Consider the following 20,921-nt stretch of genomic DNA (forward strand, 5'->3'; position numbering starts at 1 on the left):
ACATGAAAGTAGTGCTGTAATCGGGCCATAAAAGTTAGGCCCGACAGAACCCGAGCCCGACGGGTTTCGGCCCGAGCCTGACAAGTACATTTTGATTGACCGCTTTTTAAAAGCCAGAACCCGTTTACAGCCCGACATTATTCAAATGTGCGCACGCACACAGCTCTTATGCCTTTTGTCAAGAATGAGTCGTTTATACATGTTTTGACAATTTATTCATAACTAATGCAGACTTGACCACTTGGAAGTTGGAATAAAGAAATAAAATAAGTCCTCTGTAACATCTCAGCACTCTAAATAGACATAGGCTCATTTAGCCTATGAATAGACCAACGCACCAATAAAACAAGTCTTTTTTTTAACAAATTTTAAATTAAGATGGGTATTTGGCAATAATGAAATTAAGATAAAGGCTCCACCGGATTTGCTTTGCCACTAGCAGCTGATATTTAATAAAAGAATAATGACAACATTAGCGTAAATACTCTGTCCACATTATCCATTTAAGACTCAATGAATATTTAGTTATCATTTGAAAAACCTACTCACAGAGATTAAGCTAAGCCTACATGTTTTTGTGGAGGAAAATGATTGAATCCACTGTAGATGGCTTCAGCGCGTTCCTGCGCTCACTGATGGTGTGTCATTATTCTCTTATTATTCTCATTATGAACATGGTCAAAACTTTTCCACACCGCAGACTTTGCTTTAGTTGCTGGTGCAACCAAAACGTAATCGCCAGAAGCAAGCCTACGTTACACCTACTCCGCAACCATTTTCACATTTTTCTTGTGCTAATTGAAACACATCACATGACCGCTCGTTTACTTTGCAAACCAGAGCGTAAGCCCGAGCCCGCGTAAGATGATATAAATTAAGCCCGAACGGACAAAGATCTTCAGCTCTACATGAAAGCCCCCATGGAGTTTGCTAAAAAACACCTGAAGGATTTTCTGGTCTGATGAGACCAAGATAGAACTTTTTGGCCTTAATTCTAAGCGGAATGTGTGGAGAAAACCAGGCCGGTCCAATACAGTCCCAACAGTGAAGCATGGTGGTGGCAGCATCATGCTGTGGGGGTGTTTTTCAGCTGCAGGGACAGGACGACTGGTTGCAATCAAGGGAAAGATGAATGCGGCCAAGTACAGGGATATCCTGGACGAAAACCTTCTCCAGAGTGCTCAGGACCTCAGACTGGGCTGAAGGTTTACCTTCCTACAAGACAATGACCCTAAGCACACAGCTAAAATAACGAAGGAGTGGCTTCACAACAACTCTGTAACTGTTCTTGAATGGCCCAGCCAGAGCCCTGACTTAAACCCAATTGAGCATCTCTGGAGAGACCTGAAAATGGCTGTCAACCAACGTTTACCATCCAACCTGACAGAACTGGAGAGGATCTGCAAGGAGGAATGGCAGAGGATCCCCAAATCCAGGTGTGGAAAACTTGTTGCATCTTTCCCAAAAAGACTCATGGTTGTATTAGATCAAAGGGGTGCTTCTACTAAATACTGAGCAAAGGGTCTGAATACTTAGGACCATGTGATATTTCAGTTTTTCTTTTTTAATAAATGTGCAAAAATGTCAATTCTGTGTTTTTTCTGTCAATATGGGGTGCTGTGTACATTAATTTAAAATGAACTTTGAATGATTTTAGCAAATGGCTGCAATATAACAAAGAGTGAAAATGGGGGTCTGAATATTTTCCGTACCCACTATATATATATTTCCTGCAGCGGACTAAAAAGTTGAGATGATGATGTTTTATTATGCCTTAATCTTGCCGTTATCTATCGTTTTCACTTCTCCTTTTTGTTTCATGGAAATAGATATAACTTTACACATCAGCGATATGCCACAACAATCTAACTTAAGCCAGGAAGTTTACTAGCGCTAAAAGTGTCTGAGAACAGCATTAGGTGTGAAGAAGACTGGCCCCATCGGCCTGTACAAGGTGCAAATGAAAACCTATCTCTCAGATAACTACATTGAGGATATCTAATGTTAAATTTTTTATGTATTTTTATTAAATGCTAACACAAATGCTGCTGTTTTAGGTCGTTTCAATGCTCTTCAAATAGAGCTCCACCTAGTGGCAGCCACAGACCCTGCAGCTTAATTAGCATCCATTCAACTGCTGCAAGACCATTTCAAAGGCCTAAAATGGCCCAATCTTCCTCATTTCATATCATGACCCCTTTAACGTCTCAAATCAAAGGATTCCTCTCACGGTGGCCCCTGCATTTAGGATATAACAGCTTGGTGGGCAGCACTGAAGCCATGAAGGAGGTTTGACTGCACATACGTGTGTGTGAGATAACGCGTCTCAAGTCCTATCAAGCACATCTATTTTTACACATGGCCTCTCTCAGATGCAGAGTGGTTTGCAAGATGAGAGGAGACCAAGACCTGCAGAGCCATTGTGACCCGTTGACCAGGTTGCTATTGGCAATGCTCCATTACAGTTTAACTGTTGCCATAAGCCTGTCAAACCGCAACGAGTGCTCATATCTCGCTCTGAAAGCCTCGTCGCATGCGGTTCCACAGGTGCTGATGGAGACCTAGTGAAGGGTCTGTTGATAGCCATCACCCTGAGATCAAATGGTGGTAGTGATCTGAAATCAATCAGAACAAAGAGTATATATTTAATTACACGAAAAGACAAAACCGCAGGTTGCATATTGTAAATGCATGCATGTGGTCTTAATGAGAGCAGAAAATGGAATTGTACTAGCTGTGTGGTATATTTATATGCGACTTCAGTAGTTTAAAAGTCAAGTATGTAGCAAACTCAACATTAATGGACAAAAATCTTCAAAATATCAAAAAATATATATATATATATTTTTAGGTGTGTGTGTGTGTGTGTGTGTGTGTGTGTGTGTATATATATATATATATATATATATATATATATATATATATATATACACAATCTTGTTGCAACATAATTTTCAGACTTTAATTAGCTTGATGTTATAATTTTTATGAATGTGCTATTTTAAGAGAAAATAAAATAATAAAAATAAATATTAAAATTTACAGAAACCGTTTTACAGAAACATTTAGCCATTATGTATCACATGTATATGGCTAATGCAACCTTTGAGCATTTTGTTTTGATAGATAAGATGAAAATTATCTCAATCACTCTTAGAGGTCAAAGGTCAAACGATCCTGTTCAAAAATGTAGGTATTTTTAAGTGGCTTATGCTCAGCTAGGCTGCATTTATTTGATCATAAATACTGAAACAATGCAATATTGTGAAATAATACATTTTTAAATAACTGTTTTCTATTCGAATATATGTAATTTATTCCTATAGCTGAATTTTCAACATCACTACTTCAGTCTTCAGTGTCACATGATCTTTTGAAATTATACTAATACTCTGCTTTGCTGCTGAATAAATATTTATTGTTATTATTAATGTTAAACACAGTTGTGCTGCTTAATCTTTTTGTGAAAAATTTTCCATATTTTCTTTAAGATTCTTTGAAGGATAGAACAGCATTTATTTGAAATAGAAATTGTTTGCAACATTATACGTTGCTTAAGTGTTGCTGAATAAACTTTTGAATGGCAGTAAGCTCTGTTACATATAAATCTATATAAGCTGATTTGCAGCATTCATAGAGTTCAGAAGGTTCAGAATTCATCACGTAAGCATCTATATTGCATGCCTTTCTTACAAAATGCCTCAGATCATCTCACCATCACCATTTCCTAGGCCTTTCTATCCATTCTGCCTTGATCCTTACCTAAATTATGACTTGTTTACACACTAATGAATAAAAAGCACACAAATAACGTTGAGACATCACCGCTCCAAAAACCCAACATCTAATGTAAAATATCAGCAAAATCACTTCTTTTCTGGGAAGTGAGTAGGTGGCTATAAATGAGGTTTTTGGGGTATACCCCGGTCTGCTGCTCTGAAGTCGCTGCTTTAGTTTCTGTTCCGACGAACGAGTAGAAAATGGGAGAGGGGCTAGCTAAAATGAGGTCGTTGTGTGGAGACACTACCAACTCAGAGACAGGAAGTGGTTTGAATTCACTTGAGAAAGAAACACACTGGAGTTACTGTACAGACAAACAACACAGCTGAACTGTATGCAAAAGGTGAGGCCTGCCAGTTCAAACTTCAATGTGGTCATCCTCTTTCACGCATGGGATTGCAGAATACTTGAAAAATGGGCCGTTTTATGTATGTTTAACAAATACAATAGGATTGATTGCACCTGGTTAAGCTTGAATTCTGTGCATGCGTGTGAGAGCAATGCGCATGAGGGGGCTGTCTGCGGTAAACAGAACAGTACATCTGAATTACAGGTTATGTCCCACGTTAAAACATTTGAGTTCTGTGGAGCTTTGAGTTTTCGTTATGAGTCACCAAGTAGATGAAGAAGAAAAAAAATCACAGTGGGATCCAACAGCTATTCGATGAGTCACCGGTAAACACCAACAGGTACGCCGCCACACCAACACTCTTCACGACCACTAAGAACCCGAGCCTGAGATATATGATCCAACACCTGTTATACACCCCAACAACATCTTGTGTTTGTTAGCCAACAATTCTTGGCCCATTTTTACCTTGAAATGTCAAGTGTGGCTAATTCTTCAAACCAGAGTTTTGTAACCACAAGTGATGCACAGCATTACTGATTAACTCTTACGGGTGTAATTAAGGCACTGCATCAACGTCGCATTCATCAGATTACATTTTTCCTGCATTACACATTTAATGGTCAAGATTTTAGCTAATTTGTGGTTAGTAGTAGACCTGCCACAAGTCAAGCTTCATTAAGTTGCGCACCTGCATTAGGTTTCACTGCGACAAAGATTTAATCATTATCTAGAACACGAAAACTATTTCTGCTGAAATTTTGGAAGGACAGTTCCAGGTCATAAGCGTAAACTCTGCAGAAACCTTTCTTATTTTTTTTTTTCATGCAAGTCACTGTTAGTAATGTATACTTTTTAACCTCAATTGAGAGTTTGTTTCACATGATCTTAACCATCAGCAGTTTCAGTGTTTACTGTGCTTCAACTTCTTATAATTGGTCGATTGACACACTTTCTAAAGAATTAGGTTGGCTAGGAAATGATGAATAATTATGAGAAATTATGCTGTTTGCATTTGGCATATATTAATCATAGTTACATACTAATTAAAGCAGAATATAATAAATAAAACTTAATTATACACATGTGCCCATACCAGCATATGCTATTTGAATTAGGGCAGAACATAAAATCCAGTACAATTACTGACCTCAATGTGAAGATACAACCAAATTGACAGGCCTCAGTGCTGTATGTTTGGCTAGTCTAAATAATGTGCTAATTTTGGCTCTTAAAGCATGCATGACATTAAAATAAATGTCTAAATAAAATGTAAATTAACAAATTCTATATAAAAAAGAATACATGGGATGTGAAATCTAATTTTAAAAAAAAGATTTAGATCCAAGCAAAAGAACGAAACTGAATGAATAACCACTGGATGGAAGACGAAGCGTTAACAAAAATGAAAACAAAACATCAAGATGCTGAGTGTGCTAGGACTAATTTCTTTTATTCATTCTTTTAAAAGTAGAACAAACAAAAAAGTGAGTCATAACTTAAACCACCGGTTTGAGATACTTGTTTGCGAGTCTCCGCCTCCATATCTGAGGAAGGAAGATGTGGTCCTCACCTACGACAGCTTCTTTCATGCAATAGGCATATGTGTGCATATCACATGTGCCACCTTGATTGCCATTGGTTGAGAGAGCGTCTTTGCATGTTTCCAGCCAAGGAGTTTTATTTTTAAGCTGATGTCCTTTAATCCATCAACACTTTCAATTATCATTCCTGTGACCGCACCGAAAGGTAAGGTAAAGCAAATTTTCCTTGCACTGGTTGTCCTCAGTTTGTAAAGTTAGTATTTAGTATTCTGTGTGCGGATTAAAAGTATCGAATTCATTAAATAACTTAGTTTAATTCTGGATTGATATATCTGAATTGTTGCAAGAAACTGTGGCAGTTTTCATATATACCAAATATATTGCTTTCGGAGAGAAGAAAAAAAAGCCACCATTTGACGTTAAGTCAATTTTGCACATGCAATGGTGTCACAACCTCCAAATCGTCTTGCTTTTAGCAAGTGAAAACCTAAGACCTTTATTCATCGTTGACCTCAAAAATGTATCTTATCAGCGTTGGATGCATTAGATCCAATTAAACATCATCTTTAACTGAGCATGTCACATTTCTTGCAAACTATATCATTTTACACATTTAAAATTAGGATTTGCCCACTACATTTCCTTGTTAGGCTGACATGTCATTGTCTCATGTCTATTTTTACCCTCATTTTGACAGGAAACTGCACTATGAACACTAATAAGTGGTAATGAATTTGTTGCATTTAATAGTGCAGGCGTCTTATAACATGCAAGAGGAAAAATCCTGAGCTTTTGCATCATTCTTCTTAAATTCTCATGTGAATAGAATTTAAGAAGATTGATGAAAAATAGACAATTCTCAAGCCTAAAAAGTAAAAGTTCTTTATCTTTCCAGAAGAATGAGTACCATGAAAAGTCCCAAGCAACTAGCAGACTCTTGTCTCCCCTCCTGCACGGGAGAAATCTCGACAAGCAAAGACAACCCTGGAAGCTTAAGAAGGCTTCTTCCACTCACTCACGGCTCATCCGTTCTGGCACAGCGACTGTTCCACCTCCAGTCATACCACAATCCGCTATTACCCAATAGACGACGTAAACGTGAGATGACTCCCACTGAGAAAAAGGACGCTTCATATTGGGTGAAACGGAAGAAGAACAACGAGGCCGCCAAGCGTTCCAGAGAGAAGCGACGACTCAACGACTTCATGCTGGAGGGGCAACTTCTGGCACTAAGCGAGGAGAATGCCCAGCTCCGGGCCGAGGTGCTGAGTTTGCAGTATCACATGGGGACTGGGCGAGGTTTGGACGTCAATCACCCCACTGTGCCCTTCCACTCTCCCATTTCATCCCATCTCAAGCCTTCCATGTGGGGTTTGCCTCCTGGTACTGCTCCTCTTCCAGCAGAAGCTCCAGAGCTGTACCACTCTTGGCATGGCTCATCTCCATTCATCTCGCCCCTAAGAGTGCCTCCTAAAAGTGCCAACCTACCATCACAGATTAGCCATTTGGACAACAATGCTGACCCAGTAGAGGCAGACACAGCATCTCACTCACAGGTCTCTTCCAGCAACGACCCACCAAGACACCCACAACGGTTTCCATCCCATAGAGCATCTGCAGCCTCACCACCCCCTCCTCAGCCGCTGCCTGGGTTGAGCCAGTCTGCCACCCAACACAGCAATCAGATGTTACCTTGGGGCTCGTCTTCTTTGCGTCCATCTCCCCTTCATCCCAGCTGGCCACTGTCCTTCCCTATGTCACTACGAGACACAGACAGCTCTCATAATGGCGTAAGTTCCCTCTGGAACTTCAACAGCAGGTACTGCATGCTGTCTGCTGAGATCTCAGGACAGCTCAGAAGAATTTTTTGCCCGGAGAACTCTTAGCCAACAATAATGCTGCCTGAACAGTTTTACATTGTGATAGTAACCTGCTAAAAGGGATCGTTCACCCAAAAATGAACTGTAGATTTATTCACCCTCATGTTGTTCCAAAGATGTATGACTTTTGTTCACTTGTAGGACACACATATTTTTGTGTTTTTTTTTGTCAATTCAGTAAAAGTAACTGGGTTCCATTGTTGGTTTTGGACCTCACTGACTGTCATTCTATAGACAAAAATAGTTCTTCAAACTTGTGTTCCACTAAAGAAAGAAAGTACCCAGGAAACAACAGGGGGGATCTGTTTCTTTAAGGTATTAGCTGTGCTTCATGTAGTGATGTGCAAAGCCAATCTCTACATACAGCCTAGAAAGTGAGAGATAAACCATGACTTTGAGAATACAAAAAACAATTATTTTGCAAATATGTGGCCACTTGCAATAAAAGTAGTTCATCATTTTTATCATTTTTACTCTCATTTCCCTTATTTGCTTATATATATAAATCTGATTCAAGTTTGGGAATCTACACTATATATATATATATATATATATATATATATATATATATATATATATATATATATATATATATATATATATATCTCACATGCACATCATTGATCTGATGGAAATTATTATTGGTATTCACCTTGTCTGTGTGAAATACCAGTTCTAAAACATCTATAACCTTTATGCATTCGTAATGTTCCACGTGAATTATTCCCTACTAATACAAATGGACTAGTTTTAAAGTAAATGATTAAAGTGCTCATGATTAAATATGAAACATAATCACAATGAAGATGTTTCAGGCTGGGGTAAATTTGTCTGATATCTGAGTGAACTCAGGCATGTCCAACCACACATGTTCACACTTCTGGTGTGTGGATGTACATGTATTCAAGTGTGCTAAGTAGAATAAAGGCCAATTTAGAGGTGTAAATAGACCCGTTTAGCTCAACAGTACTGTATAAAATTTAATTGCAAGTCTTTTTTTTTTCCATCATGACAATGGAAACTTAAGTTACTCAGATCGAAACAATGGCAAGAACTGTTGGAGAACTTCTAAGCACAATTTTGAAGGTGCCTCTACAGTGTGATCAATGAACCTCTCTGTCCATGGATATGTAATATATTGTTTCTTCATAAAATGGCCTATTTGAAATAAAGCCCAGATGTTCTCCAAACCAATGTGGCGATCTGAGGAACCCCACACTGCATTACAAATGTCTCCATTTTATATTATAGCTACAATTGCTTTAAGAGCAATTAAAACAATACCTTATTGATAACTGGGAGATCATTAGGTATAAAGCTAACGGAGCACATTCAAAAAAATGTTAGCATTACCTAGCATTAACGACATCACAACTAACACGGTGAGATTTAGATACAGACACCACTATACTTATTTAGGATTAATGTTTAATAAAGTTTCTACGCAAATAAGTACCAATAGAGCCGATTGGAGCAAACACTCACACACACACGTTTGTTTTTGTGAAAAGTGTGGACATCCCATTGGCGTAATGGTTTTATACTGTACAAACTGTATTCTATGGCCCTAAACCACACACTCTAACAGCAGTCGATGTAGTGTCGTCCTTACCTGAAAATAAGCCTTCTGTCGTGTACACACACATTTTATAATGTGTCTAAAATAATTAATCAATATTTAACTTTAGCCTGTAGATATTTTGAGAACGGTATTTAATGTAGGCCTATTTACATATGCACTTCCGTATTCGTAACTGCATCTCTTATTGATCGGTAAAAAAAAAAAACATATATATATATATATATATATATATATATATACAGTACAGACCAAAAGTTTGGAAACATTACTATTTTTAATGTTTTTGAAAGAAGTTTCTTCTGCTCATCAAGCCTGCATTTATTTGATCAAAAATACAGAAAAAACAGTAATATTGTGAAATATTATTACAACTTAAAATAATAGTTTTCTATTTGAATATACTTAAAAAAAAAATTATTTCTGTGATGCAAAGCTGAATTTTCCACATCATTACTCCAGCCTTCAGTGTCACATGCAACATCCAGTCTATCACATGATCATTTAGAAATCATTCTAATATTCTGATTTATTATGAGTGTTGGAAACAGTTCTGCTGTCTAATATATTTGATGAATAAAAGGTTAAAAAGAACTGCATTTATTCAAAATAAAAAAAAATTCTAATAATATATTTTCTTTACTGTCACTTTTTATCAATTTAACACATCCTTAATGAATAAAAGTATTGATTTTATAAAAAAAAAAAAAAAAAAAAAAAATTACTGACCCCAAATTACTGACCAGTAGTGTATATTGTTATTACAAAATATTTATATTTTAAAAACATAGCTTCTTTTTTTTTTTTTTTTTTACTTTTTATTCATCAAAGTATCCTAAAACAGTATCACATGTTCTGAAAAATATTAAGCAGCAGAAATGTTTCCAACTTTGATAATGAATCATCATATTAGAATGATTTCTAAAGGATCATGTGATAATGATCCTAAAAAATGCATCACAGAAATAAATGATAATTTAAAGTATAATACATTTAAAAACAATTATTTTAAATTGTAATAATATATCACAATATTACAGTTTTTTCTGTATTTTTGATCAAATAAATGCAGGCTTGATGAGCAGAAGAAACTTCTTTCAAAAACATTAAAAATAGTAATGTTTCCAAACCTCTGGTCTATATATATATATATATATATATATATATATAATTTTTTTTCTTTTCATTTTAATGGAACTTAATAAACCTATTGAAATCCAGATGAATAAAATGCTGACAGCTTCAAGAATAACCAATAGGGGGCGCGCTGTCCTTGTCAATAATATAGGCTTCGCGTGAATTTCACACTAGACACAACCCTTCACACTAGCCATTTGACAAAAACTACTGTAAATGTTATGTTCTAATTATTGAGGAAATAAGTATTTTTTTCTTATTACAAATGTGGTAACATCACCAAAAAAAAAAAAAAAAAAAAGACATATGACACATTTATGTAGTTATTAATCTGAAAGGAGGAGCTAGCAATGACGTGGCAGTTTTCACATGAACAGATGAAAAAATTCAAAATCCGTCACTGAAAATCCATGTTAATTGACCATTATTTAATATTAAATGAGATTATGCTGGTTACATCATTGGGAATGAATGCCTATTTTGAAGATGATCAAGGATTTTATGTCTTTTCAAAACAGCACAGACGTCTGTGATTCCTTACATTTAGAGCCTTCATAACACTAGTTGATGGCTGAAGATATAGTTGAACAGCAAGGACCTAGTCAAGGGTGAGAGCAGATTAGTTTCTGACCTTCAGAAATGCTTATCAGAACAATCAATAAGAAGAAGAAGAGTGGTCTTCCATATCTGATCTTTTTTTTTCATAAATGCACTCACACCCACTGATACACGTATGTGAGGGACATGTGGGCCATGGTGTAGACCCATCGGCTTTGTGTTAAAAGAAGTAGACACAGACAGGGGCTTGTGGGCTGATCTCATAAAGAGGTGAACAGGCAGCCTCTAACTTTTAATCACACTTCACACCAAGGAGAAGCCACGAGTCAGAGAGGAGGGCGTTTAATCAGCGCTGCGAGGCAGGTGAGACACTCTGGTCACACACAGACAAGACAAGTGTTTGAAGTGTGGAGAGTTGGCTGGTTCCAGTAATGAGGAGCATCCTTGGTGATGTCAATGCTGGGTGACCCGACAAGGCTTCAGGAACTCTCAGAAGCTGTGAAGGTAAGAACCGGGGACTTTTGTGTATCCATCAGTGGTCAGCTTTGAACATATTTATGAAAGGGTGATTTAATTATGAAAAATAAGAAACTTCCTTTGACTTTCTGACTTTCTTTAGAATCTGAGAGATGCAGACGTTCGTAGTTTGGGGTTCATAGTTCATGGCACTTGAATGCAGTAGACGAAGTGAAAATCTACATGTAACTAAAACTAATTTCAAATTTAACCTTTGGTTTACTGCCATTGCAAGCATCAGATTTCCAGACCTCAGAATGAAACACGTATATTATATAAATCAGTACACATGAAGGGGTCTTATTTTAGGTTAATGTGGTCAATTTTGCATATATAAACCTTTAAATAGAGTCGAATGCAATAGATATATTTCATATCATGTAACATTTAATATTTAAAGCAACTGTATTTGGCCTTATTGTCATACAAAAGTGCATATAAGATTAGACTGCATTTGATTTGTTTCTAATTGCATCTGGAAATGTTAATTTCCCTGCAGAATATATCCAAATATTGAGGATTTTAGCTTTTGAAAGCTTCAAACGTGAGCGAAGGATCTTGCAAGGTTGGTGCATGTGGGTAATTTTGAAAGTGTGTGTGGTTCCCTGATGATCTAAAAGATTTCAAGGGAAGATTAGATAAGACAATTGCTGAAAAATATGTTAAAAGTCGTAAATTGCATCTCTGATGTAAGTGCGGCTTAAAATTATACATCTTTCTCTATGCATCTCATGCTAAAGATATTTATTTGCTATTCCCATCAAACAAGTATTGGTTAAAAAGTCTGAGTTACCCACTCATGAAAAGGATAATATTTAGCATTTTTTCAATTACATAATCTGAATATAAAATGTTGATTTGCAAATTATATTGCAAGCATAACCATGCATGAACTTCACAAGTTTGTATAAAACTTGTTGATCATGTTCTCCAGCATGATTTGAGATCCAAAGATCGTCCATTCAAATGTGTTCTCGAGATTAATGCCACAAATGTAATTATTTTATTAGAAAAAATACAGCATCTTACATATTCTTACATATTATATATATATATATATATATATATATATATATATATATATATATATATATATATATATATAACCTAAAATGTTTCCAGGTTTAAATTTGATTTTGAATCCCAGATTTTCAACGTAGTCTTAGACTTTTGGTCCTCACACTATTGATTGATAAAAAAAAAAATGTAAATCTATAAAACTCAAATAAATTAATATTGCACATATGCAATACAGCAGAATACTTTCAAGGAAAAACGTATAGTAAAAATAAATACAAGTAGTCGTTATTTTCTATAAAAACATCTGAGCGTCTCATTTAAAAAAAACATTTTTTAAAAAACTACAGACCAGGAAACGAAGATGTACAGAGCAGCAGGTGGTGAGGACAGAAACCAACAGATATGCTGTTAAAAAGGAGAAGTTTAAGAGTTTGTTACTGAAAAGCACCATCTAAACTTAGAGCATCAGTAAGCAGCAGGTGCAGGTCTGACTGAGGCCTCTGGGGGCCTTGAGACCATCATACGGCAACAGTAATCGAAAGCTGTATTTGAGACCCATTAAAACACAAAAACACTGATGTTTCCTGGGAAAAAAGGTTTTGTGACAACATGCCCCAATGTGATTATACTATTTGGAGGAAGTCAATGACAACATTGAGTAGTCTGTGATAGGTTTAGGATATATACTGTGTAAAGGGAGAGAAAGAGAGAGATTATTATGTCTTTATGTTTATGCAAGCTACACTGTGAGGCATATTGTATTTCAAGAGCTTTGCTGGTTTTCTGATTAACTTCTGTTCATTGTATAGCCTACCCAACACAGGAAGGGGAAAAGCTTGTGAACAACTTCTTTTGACTTTCTCTTTGTGTATGCATGTATGTGTATATTTGTGGCACAGCAACAAAGCAGGCTCAAGGTATATTTAGCTACACAGCATGTGTCACCATCACCACAACTAAACTGCTAGCATATCCTATGAGCACATGTCCACATTAGCAGGCTGGGAGACAACAGAAACCTCTCACAATTAGCCAGCGATGCCTAAAATAAATGCACATTCTCCCAGCAATGGTTTCAAAATCGGTTAGACAATTAGCAACAGAGAGATTAAGTCGAAACTGTTTGCGAAAAATGCCAATCCGCAAGTTAGCAACTTATGTAAAATGCACAACAGTTTCACATTCCAGTGACGGGCTGAATATAATAGGTAGTATTACCAGCTACTATAATCATAAACAAATGTCTTAGAGGATATCAGTAGAGCTATAGTGATGAAACCAAACCAAATATCGGAAACAAAAGGTGAGAACTTCATGCTATGTGTTTACAGGACAGCTGCAAAGCTGCCGATGTCCAAAGTATCATGTGAGCAACATTCAAACTGCAACACCCCACCACCCCATTTACATATTGACAACTTAAAGTCTTTTATTTTGACACATCACTAAGAAACGTTGACTGATAAAGAGAAGGTTAGTCTTGGAGCAGAGCCACATGTCACTGTGGTTAGCATACCACTATTGCCCACACAATTGTAAAAAAAAAAAGACCCTGTTTGCAGGCTAACACTAGTTATATGGGTAACAGGTGCAACAATTCCATTCATCAATGGGAAAACATGAAATGGCCAGGGGTAAAACTGAGTTTACGTATCAAGGATCAATGTCCATAAGATTATGCAGCATTCTGAAGCATATATGATAGCAATGTTTAGCATTTAAATTCTAACCGACAATATAATATCCTTGAAAGTTTGAGTCAGAATAGTTACCAAAGAACTGTGAAAGTGACTAGAAAGTGAGTAGATGAATTTAGCTGTCCAAATGGTGTTTATGTTTTGTATTGTAGTCCTATTTAGCCACTTGTTAGCAACCTGCCTTTTTTAAGACAAGTGAAAGCTTCAAAAAGTAAATGTATTTTATGTCATTGAATAAAATTTGAAAATATATTGAGGATGTGCTCACCACAGTCCTTATTTCAGGTAATTAACCAAAAAAACAAAAACATTGAGTTAAGCATGATGGAAATGGAAGTGCTAACTCGTTTCTGCATCATTCCTGCAGTGCTGGAAACCTTTTTTTTTTTTATCAATTCTTGCATCTATTTAAAGATTGGTTTAAACTTATACCGAACTTGTCTTGAATTTATATGTTTTGAACTCAACCTTATATTGACACCTAGTGGTGTGGAGGAAGCATCATGCAAAAGCTAAGGTAAACAGGCATTTTATGTGCTATTCAGCTAACCATGATTCAATTATACAGCCAGCGAAAAATCTCAATAATGAGGGGTTACCAAGGTAAAACAACAAAAGATTTAGCTGATCACATGATCCCACCAAGAGACAACCCTCACCACGAAAAATAAAACCACTTAAAGATTGCATGATTTTGAGAGTACAAACAAAGTCCCTTTTAAGGAAAGTGTGTTGACTTTGCATAATGATCGTTTGACCAATAACCTGCAGACATTGTATGTAATCGACCATCGTGGTGCATGAGAAGGTGGGATCTACAGGGAACGATCAAAGTGATGCAAATATGTGTACATATTAGTGATGACTTGAAGCAGTACTGAGAATACCGATTGGTGTATGACATCAAAGTACTGTGAGAGCGATTCAAAAGCACAAGAAGACGTCTGCTCTCTAGAGCTCTCACGTTACTTTGTCATACAACAATTGGTCTGCGCAATGCAAACAAAGCCAAAACCTGGATATTTTAGTCAATATAGAAATCCTGGCCAGGACGTGTCATGGGAAAATGGCATGTTTGGTCACCCTACTTATACATAAAGTCCTAAACATGCGTCTGAACACTGACTAGCAACCAGAACTTCTAATGGCAGCTGCAGCAACTTGATCATTTTACCAAACTGTCAATTGGATCTTTTATTTAGAAAGCAGGACTTATTCTGCCATGTTGCCATTAGGCTTTCTCCCATTGCGTTCTTTAACGTTCCATCTTGGAAACAATGATGACGTGCCATCAAACTCCCTCACAAAAGAAAAAAAGCCATAGCATTCATAGCGAGCCCTTATCAGGATCAACTAAACACTGGGTTTTCAAAAGTATGTGAAATATTTAAAGTTTGCGGCATATAATCTTTAAAATACATCAGAGGGTTTTACACACTGGTCGGTTATTGTGGCGAAATTTGGATGCACCGAAATGTGCTGCTGAACGAAACGAACTGTAATTGGTTGTTTGACATGTCGGTCAAACGACCTCATGGGTGGGCCTTGGCTAAAGAAAGCTGCAATGAATTCAAGACTTATTTTTTACATGACATTTAAGGCAGGGTCCTTCAGAAATCAGACTTGACTCAACAAGACTCAGTCTCAAAACTATCTTGTTTATTTGCTACTAAAGCCGCGTTTCCACCGCAGGAACTTTACCCAGGAACTTGGGACTTCGGGCCGGTACTCCCTGTGTTTCCACCGCAGGAACCAGGAACTAAATAAATTTCCGGGTAAAAAAATGCCCCTCAGAAAATCCCTGCTGGCGAGGTAGTACTTTTTCAAAGTTCCGGAACTTTCGGGGGTGGAGCTTGGGCGTTAAACATCCTGATTGGTTGAGTTCACGCAGCATTGTAGTTTCAACCACCATTTATTCGGATCATTTTCAAAATATTACTGTTATTGTGTTATGAAATGTAATTTTAAAAGTATTTCAGGCGAGAATGTAGTTGTTTAAAACTCAAATCTGTGGTTTATTTATAAAGATAGCACCTATTTAAAAATGTTTTTTCTCAGATTTCGGAGATGTGAGCTCCATGCAATCAGAGGGAGCTCAGTCCTCATGTATCCGCCAAAAGCAGCCTCACCTCAGCTAGTCCTTCTGATATGTGCCGCTGGCTCTGATGTCTCTTTAGTGGTTAAACATAAAATGCCATTCGTTTTGGGTAAATCTAACAGGTAATCTTGGGTCTGTATTCTGTATTATATATAGAAACGCGCGCAGACCTACGTCACCAGTCTATTTGCCTAATCTTGCCGGTACTTTAGACCGCGGTGGAAACGCAGAAAGCAATGGGTCTGGGGGGGGGGGAAAGTTCCTGGTACAAATCGGCATAAATCTATATCTATATCTATTTTTATGTGTAAGACGACAATGCTGTGCTTGCAAGCACTGGTTTTTCCAACTATAAATGCAAATCTAGTTTATCTTTTTTAAACTATTTGTACATTAAAGTGAAGTTACTGCACACAAACGCTAACAGTGGTCAGCATAGTTCCGCATTGCAGGCGTGGTCTCATAGCTGTGGTTTGAGCGAGCATCCACAATTCATCCCCTCCACACCAAGACCATGCTCTTCTTGCACTGTGTTCAACAAACACACGCTTCATTGGCTCTTGGATTGGCCTAACAGTCTGCTCTGTGGTAAACATACACGCACCTCTCTGTCACGCTCTAAGCTCAGATTTCCACCTCATAAAAAGGCAGAACAAATAAAAAGAAAGGGATGAAGAGGATGTGGTTAGCCTACATTGAAGCCTACACACTCTGTTAACTTGGAGATAGGTTCTGAAGAGAGAAAAAAAAGGAACCACTGTGAGCGTAGGGTTAGATGTACAAGCTGCAAGATGCGCAAAACTAGAAGATCTATATGTACCCTGATGCTACTGTTGAGATTTTGATCATATGCATTGGGTAGATAGAGTGGATACATAATTTTGCATTATAGCATCAGATATCTAAAATTAAAACCATAAATAAATATTTGTGGTTTTTTAGATAAACATTAATCGAATGTTTGAGATAAACTCACACAGAGTATATCTCAAAATATAATAAATGATAAAATAGCACTGACATAGGCTGAGATCAAGTGAAGTGGCATTTACAGTGAAGTGGCACAAAAACTAGTTTTAATTTAAACTACTCGCAAAAAATTGGTTTGAGGTTACTAAATAATCAATACACTAATTCAATTTCACATTCTAGGGTTTCTGTCTAATGCAGTGGATTTCAGACAATTGTCAATGTGACTCAAGTGTCCAAATACTGTATAATCATCTAGATCAGCAGGTTTCTTTTTTCTTATGCTCTTTAGAAAAACAAATATATAAGACCAGTATTATTGTGTGGAAGGAAATTATGTTTTATCTGACCTTTTGTCTGGAAAGGAAACTAGAATTACCAGTTGTAGTGTCAGGGTAGAGACAGAACACAATGGGTCAATGACATCAGAGGGGAATAGGTCAATACAGATGTTAGCATAGCATTTGGTCTCACTAGATCTCTCTCTCTGCCCTTCACAATCAAGCATTCTTCCACCGGTAACCCACAAAATGACGGCCCATCAGACAGTGTGGGGGTTTTTGGAACCACTGGTGGGAAGAATTCGGTTCCCACCCTGTCTGAATCACCCTGGTGGTCGCATTCATATCCAGGATGCTTCACACTCCCCCAACGTAGATTAACACTTGATAGTCACTTCAAAGAGGCTGTGCTATTAGCATTGTTCAAGCATTTTTAAGTATCAACAGTATTGGCAATTGCTTATAGGCAGAGAGCTGAACCTTAATATTTAATATTAGTTAGCAGAACAGTTGGTCGATCGACTGACTAGCATGACTGCAACAACAACAACAACAGTAACCACAAGGGGATTTTTTAATGCATTACCTCATCTACACCCCTAATGACTAGACCATTACAGAGTTTTAGGTTCAGACATGAAGCACCTGTAAACAAGCTGGTCTCTAGCAAGCAATAGTCAACATGTTCAGTAGAAACTGCTTTGATATGACACTCATAACTTCTTATAGTTCACACTGATGACTGCTTGGTGAAATCTGACACACAAATGAACCAACAAGACCACCTGCAAAGGAAATAACTTTGCTCTTTTGTTGTAGGTAAAGCTCCTGATGACAGCATGACTGAGAAGAGACACTAACATCTCAGTAACTCCACACACAGAAAGAGAACAGGTGCATCTAGTGCGTTACCAATCAGAAAAGTCACACCTGCTGAAAATGGAGTCCACTTTCTCACAGGTGATTTGGGAACCTGAGGGAGAAACTGAAGAGATCTCTCCGAGAAGTCTGGGATTGCGTCGCAAACGGGAATTCATACCTGATGACAAGAAAGATGAGAGCTACTGGGAGAAACGCCGCAAGAACAATGAAGCGGCAAAGCGCTCACGAGAGAAACGAAGGGTCAGTGACTATGTTATGGAGACACGATTGGTTTCGTTGAGTGAGGAAAACGCTCGTCTGCGAGCCGAGCTGTTGGGTCTGAAGCTTCGATACGGTTTGCTTAACCCTGGGATACCCTATTCCCCATCTCAAAGGGCTCTATCTCAGCTTCACACTTTGGTGCCGCAACCTTTGGTTTCTTGCCCAGACAAAGACCTATACTGGGGTAAAGAGCATGAGAGAGAGCCTTCAAATCTATCGGGGAACCAACAAGCACCCGTCTGTCTTGGCACCCACCCCGGGTCAGCATTCCTGCCTACGCATCCTATGGCCATACGAAGAAATCACCCATATCTACTAGACTTCCCCAGTCTCCATTCATCTACAGCTGCACCTTTACCCTTTCCTCCATGCCTCACCCCAGCAGCAGCATCTTGGGCAGGACGGCCCCTGCTCCAGCCTCGGAATCAGAGGATCTTTTCGGACGAAGAGGGTGAGCAGCAGGTGCCAGCAGATTCCAGCACTGCCCTGCCCCATAAACTAAGACTGAAGACGCAAAACTCCCAGCGCAAAGATAACAGAGCTAAATCTGCATCACCAAATCCAACATACATCTCAGACTGAAATCAAGCTCTGGACTAAAATAACTCCATAGTTATGAGTCATCCTACTCATTATTGATAACCGAACATTGGCTACATTCCAGGAAGTGTGTTGCAAACCATCATGATAAAAAATATATATACATTTCTTTGATCCAAAGGTCACACATTCAGATAAAGTTTCCACAATACATTTTAAAGAGTCAATATTTCCATCATTGAGGTGGAAAGTGGCAAACTTGAATTGGGGTAATGACGCACATGTGTTTACAATTTTTTGTACCTTTAATATAGACAGGAAAGTAGGGGTGAAAGAAGGAGAACAATATTTTAGGAATAGAAATAGGAATAGAAAAATGAATGAATTCTGCCATAACATTCACAGACACTTGTCTATATTTCAGTCACTTCTTGCATTTGTAATGTAAGTATTTATATGTATGTATTTGGCAGATGCCTTTATCCAAAGTGACTTTGCATCCAATGTATACATTTTATCATTCATGCATTCCCTGGAAATTGAACCTCGGTGTTGCTAGACTCATGATCCACCGTTTGATCTAAAGAAATGCCACCTTCTTGTTTACTTCAGAATTTAACCTATGTCTGATTTAATTGGGCCTCTGATGTTAGACTGACATTTACACATTTTACAGATGACAGACATTTTATCAGTCCATGTGTTCCCCAGGATTCAAATCCATTACAAATACACTGAAATACTGTTTTGAGCTACACAAATTGTTATCTTTGATATTTCAAAGCAGCTTTAATTAAAAATGGGGAACAAAATGAAAAATAATACATTATTTTATGAATTATAATTCAAAGCACATTGTAAACTGATACTGATGGCATCTCTCTGAAGTTTCTTTCAAAATGTGAATGTATGTTTCTGAGAGGTCTAACAAACAATCAGATGCATGCAAATGAAACCAAATGAAATTTTAGGGAAATTCACCATGCCTCAGAGTCTGAAAGAAGCGGATAAGAAGATAATTCTCAAATACTTTGATCGGACTGGTGAAGGCTGCTTGTTAGTACTTTTATGTGACTTCCATTGAGATAGTCATGGGACTCATTTGAACTTGGTTATAAGAATCTGAAGAAGCGCCACTTGCATTCAATAATTGTTTAATTGACTTAGCAATAGACATCCTAAGTTCTTGCTAAATGCTTGAAGACAAATGTGTGCCTGTGTTAACATGTTAGCAACAATAACTGCTGACAAACCATAAGCTGTGATACAAATTAACAGAGGAAATCTGAAACTGACTGTATTTAAACTTGTGTTATTGACTAACTCAATTTCATTTAGATATACAGTTTACAGAATGTAATTCACTTTTTGCTTACATGCCATTTCAGCTACACAGGTATTTACTGAAATACTTATGTACTTAATTACAGACAAAAGCAGAATTAACGATTAGCTGAAAATGATTTACTTTAAGTCTTTCCTTTATCGTCAAATCTGCGATCCTTTTTTTTAATGCAATCATAATGGATTGCTGGCAAAAAACAAACAAAGAAAAAAATAAAAGGTGATCCAGTAATTTTACTTTTATTTGTTTGTGTTTGCATGTATGCATTTAGTACACACATTTTTGCAATGTACATCCAAGGTACACTCCAATTTATTACTGAGCATGTGGTCGTGATGTTGCCAGGGTCGTATGCTAACAGCTAATCTACATGAGAACTTAAATTAAATATATATATATATATTTAAAAATATATAAATATATATATATTAGAACTTTTTGTTTTAAAGATTCACTTTTATTTCAATCTTTTGTTTAGCCTTATT

At 37.2% G+C, this 20,921-nt stretch overlaps 2 protein-coding genes across 2 annotated transcripts; both read left to right on the forward strand.

Annotated features, from left to right (window-relative positions):
• Positions 1-5,708: 5,708 nt before the first annotated feature.
• On the forward strand, positions 5,709-7,898 carry LOC132131589 (uncharacterized). The gene is made up of 2 exons (XM_059543653.1): positions 5,709-5,878; positions 6,569-7,898. The coding sequence occupies exon 2, from the start codon at positions 6,573-6,575 to the stop codon at positions 7,557-7,559; it is 987 nt and encodes a 328-aa protein (XP_059399636.1). The 5' UTR covers positions 5,709-5,878; positions 6,569-6,572; the 3' UTR covers positions 7,560-7,898.
• Positions 7,899-11,087: 3,189 nt separating this feature from the next.
• LOC132131088 (nuclear factor interleukin-3-regulated protein-like) lies at positions 11,088-19,384 on the forward strand. The gene is made up of 2 exons (XM_059543019.1): positions 11,088-11,331; positions 18,228-19,384. Exon 2 carries the CDS (start codon positions 18,348-18,350, stop codon positions 19,131-19,133), a length of 786 nt encoding a protein of 261 aa, XP_059399002.1. The 5' UTR covers positions 11,088-11,331; positions 18,228-18,347; the 3' UTR covers positions 19,134-19,384.
• Positions 19,385-20,921: the final 1,537 nt, after the last annotated feature.

Source organism: Carassius carassius, chromosome 48 (assembly GCF_963082965.1).
Source record: "Carassius carassius chromosome 48, fCarCar2.1, whole genome shotgun sequence".
In the NCBI taxonomy this organism is placed as follows: domain Eukaryota; kingdom Metazoa; phylum Chordata; class Actinopteri; order Cypriniformes; family Cyprinidae; genus Carassius; species Carassius carassius.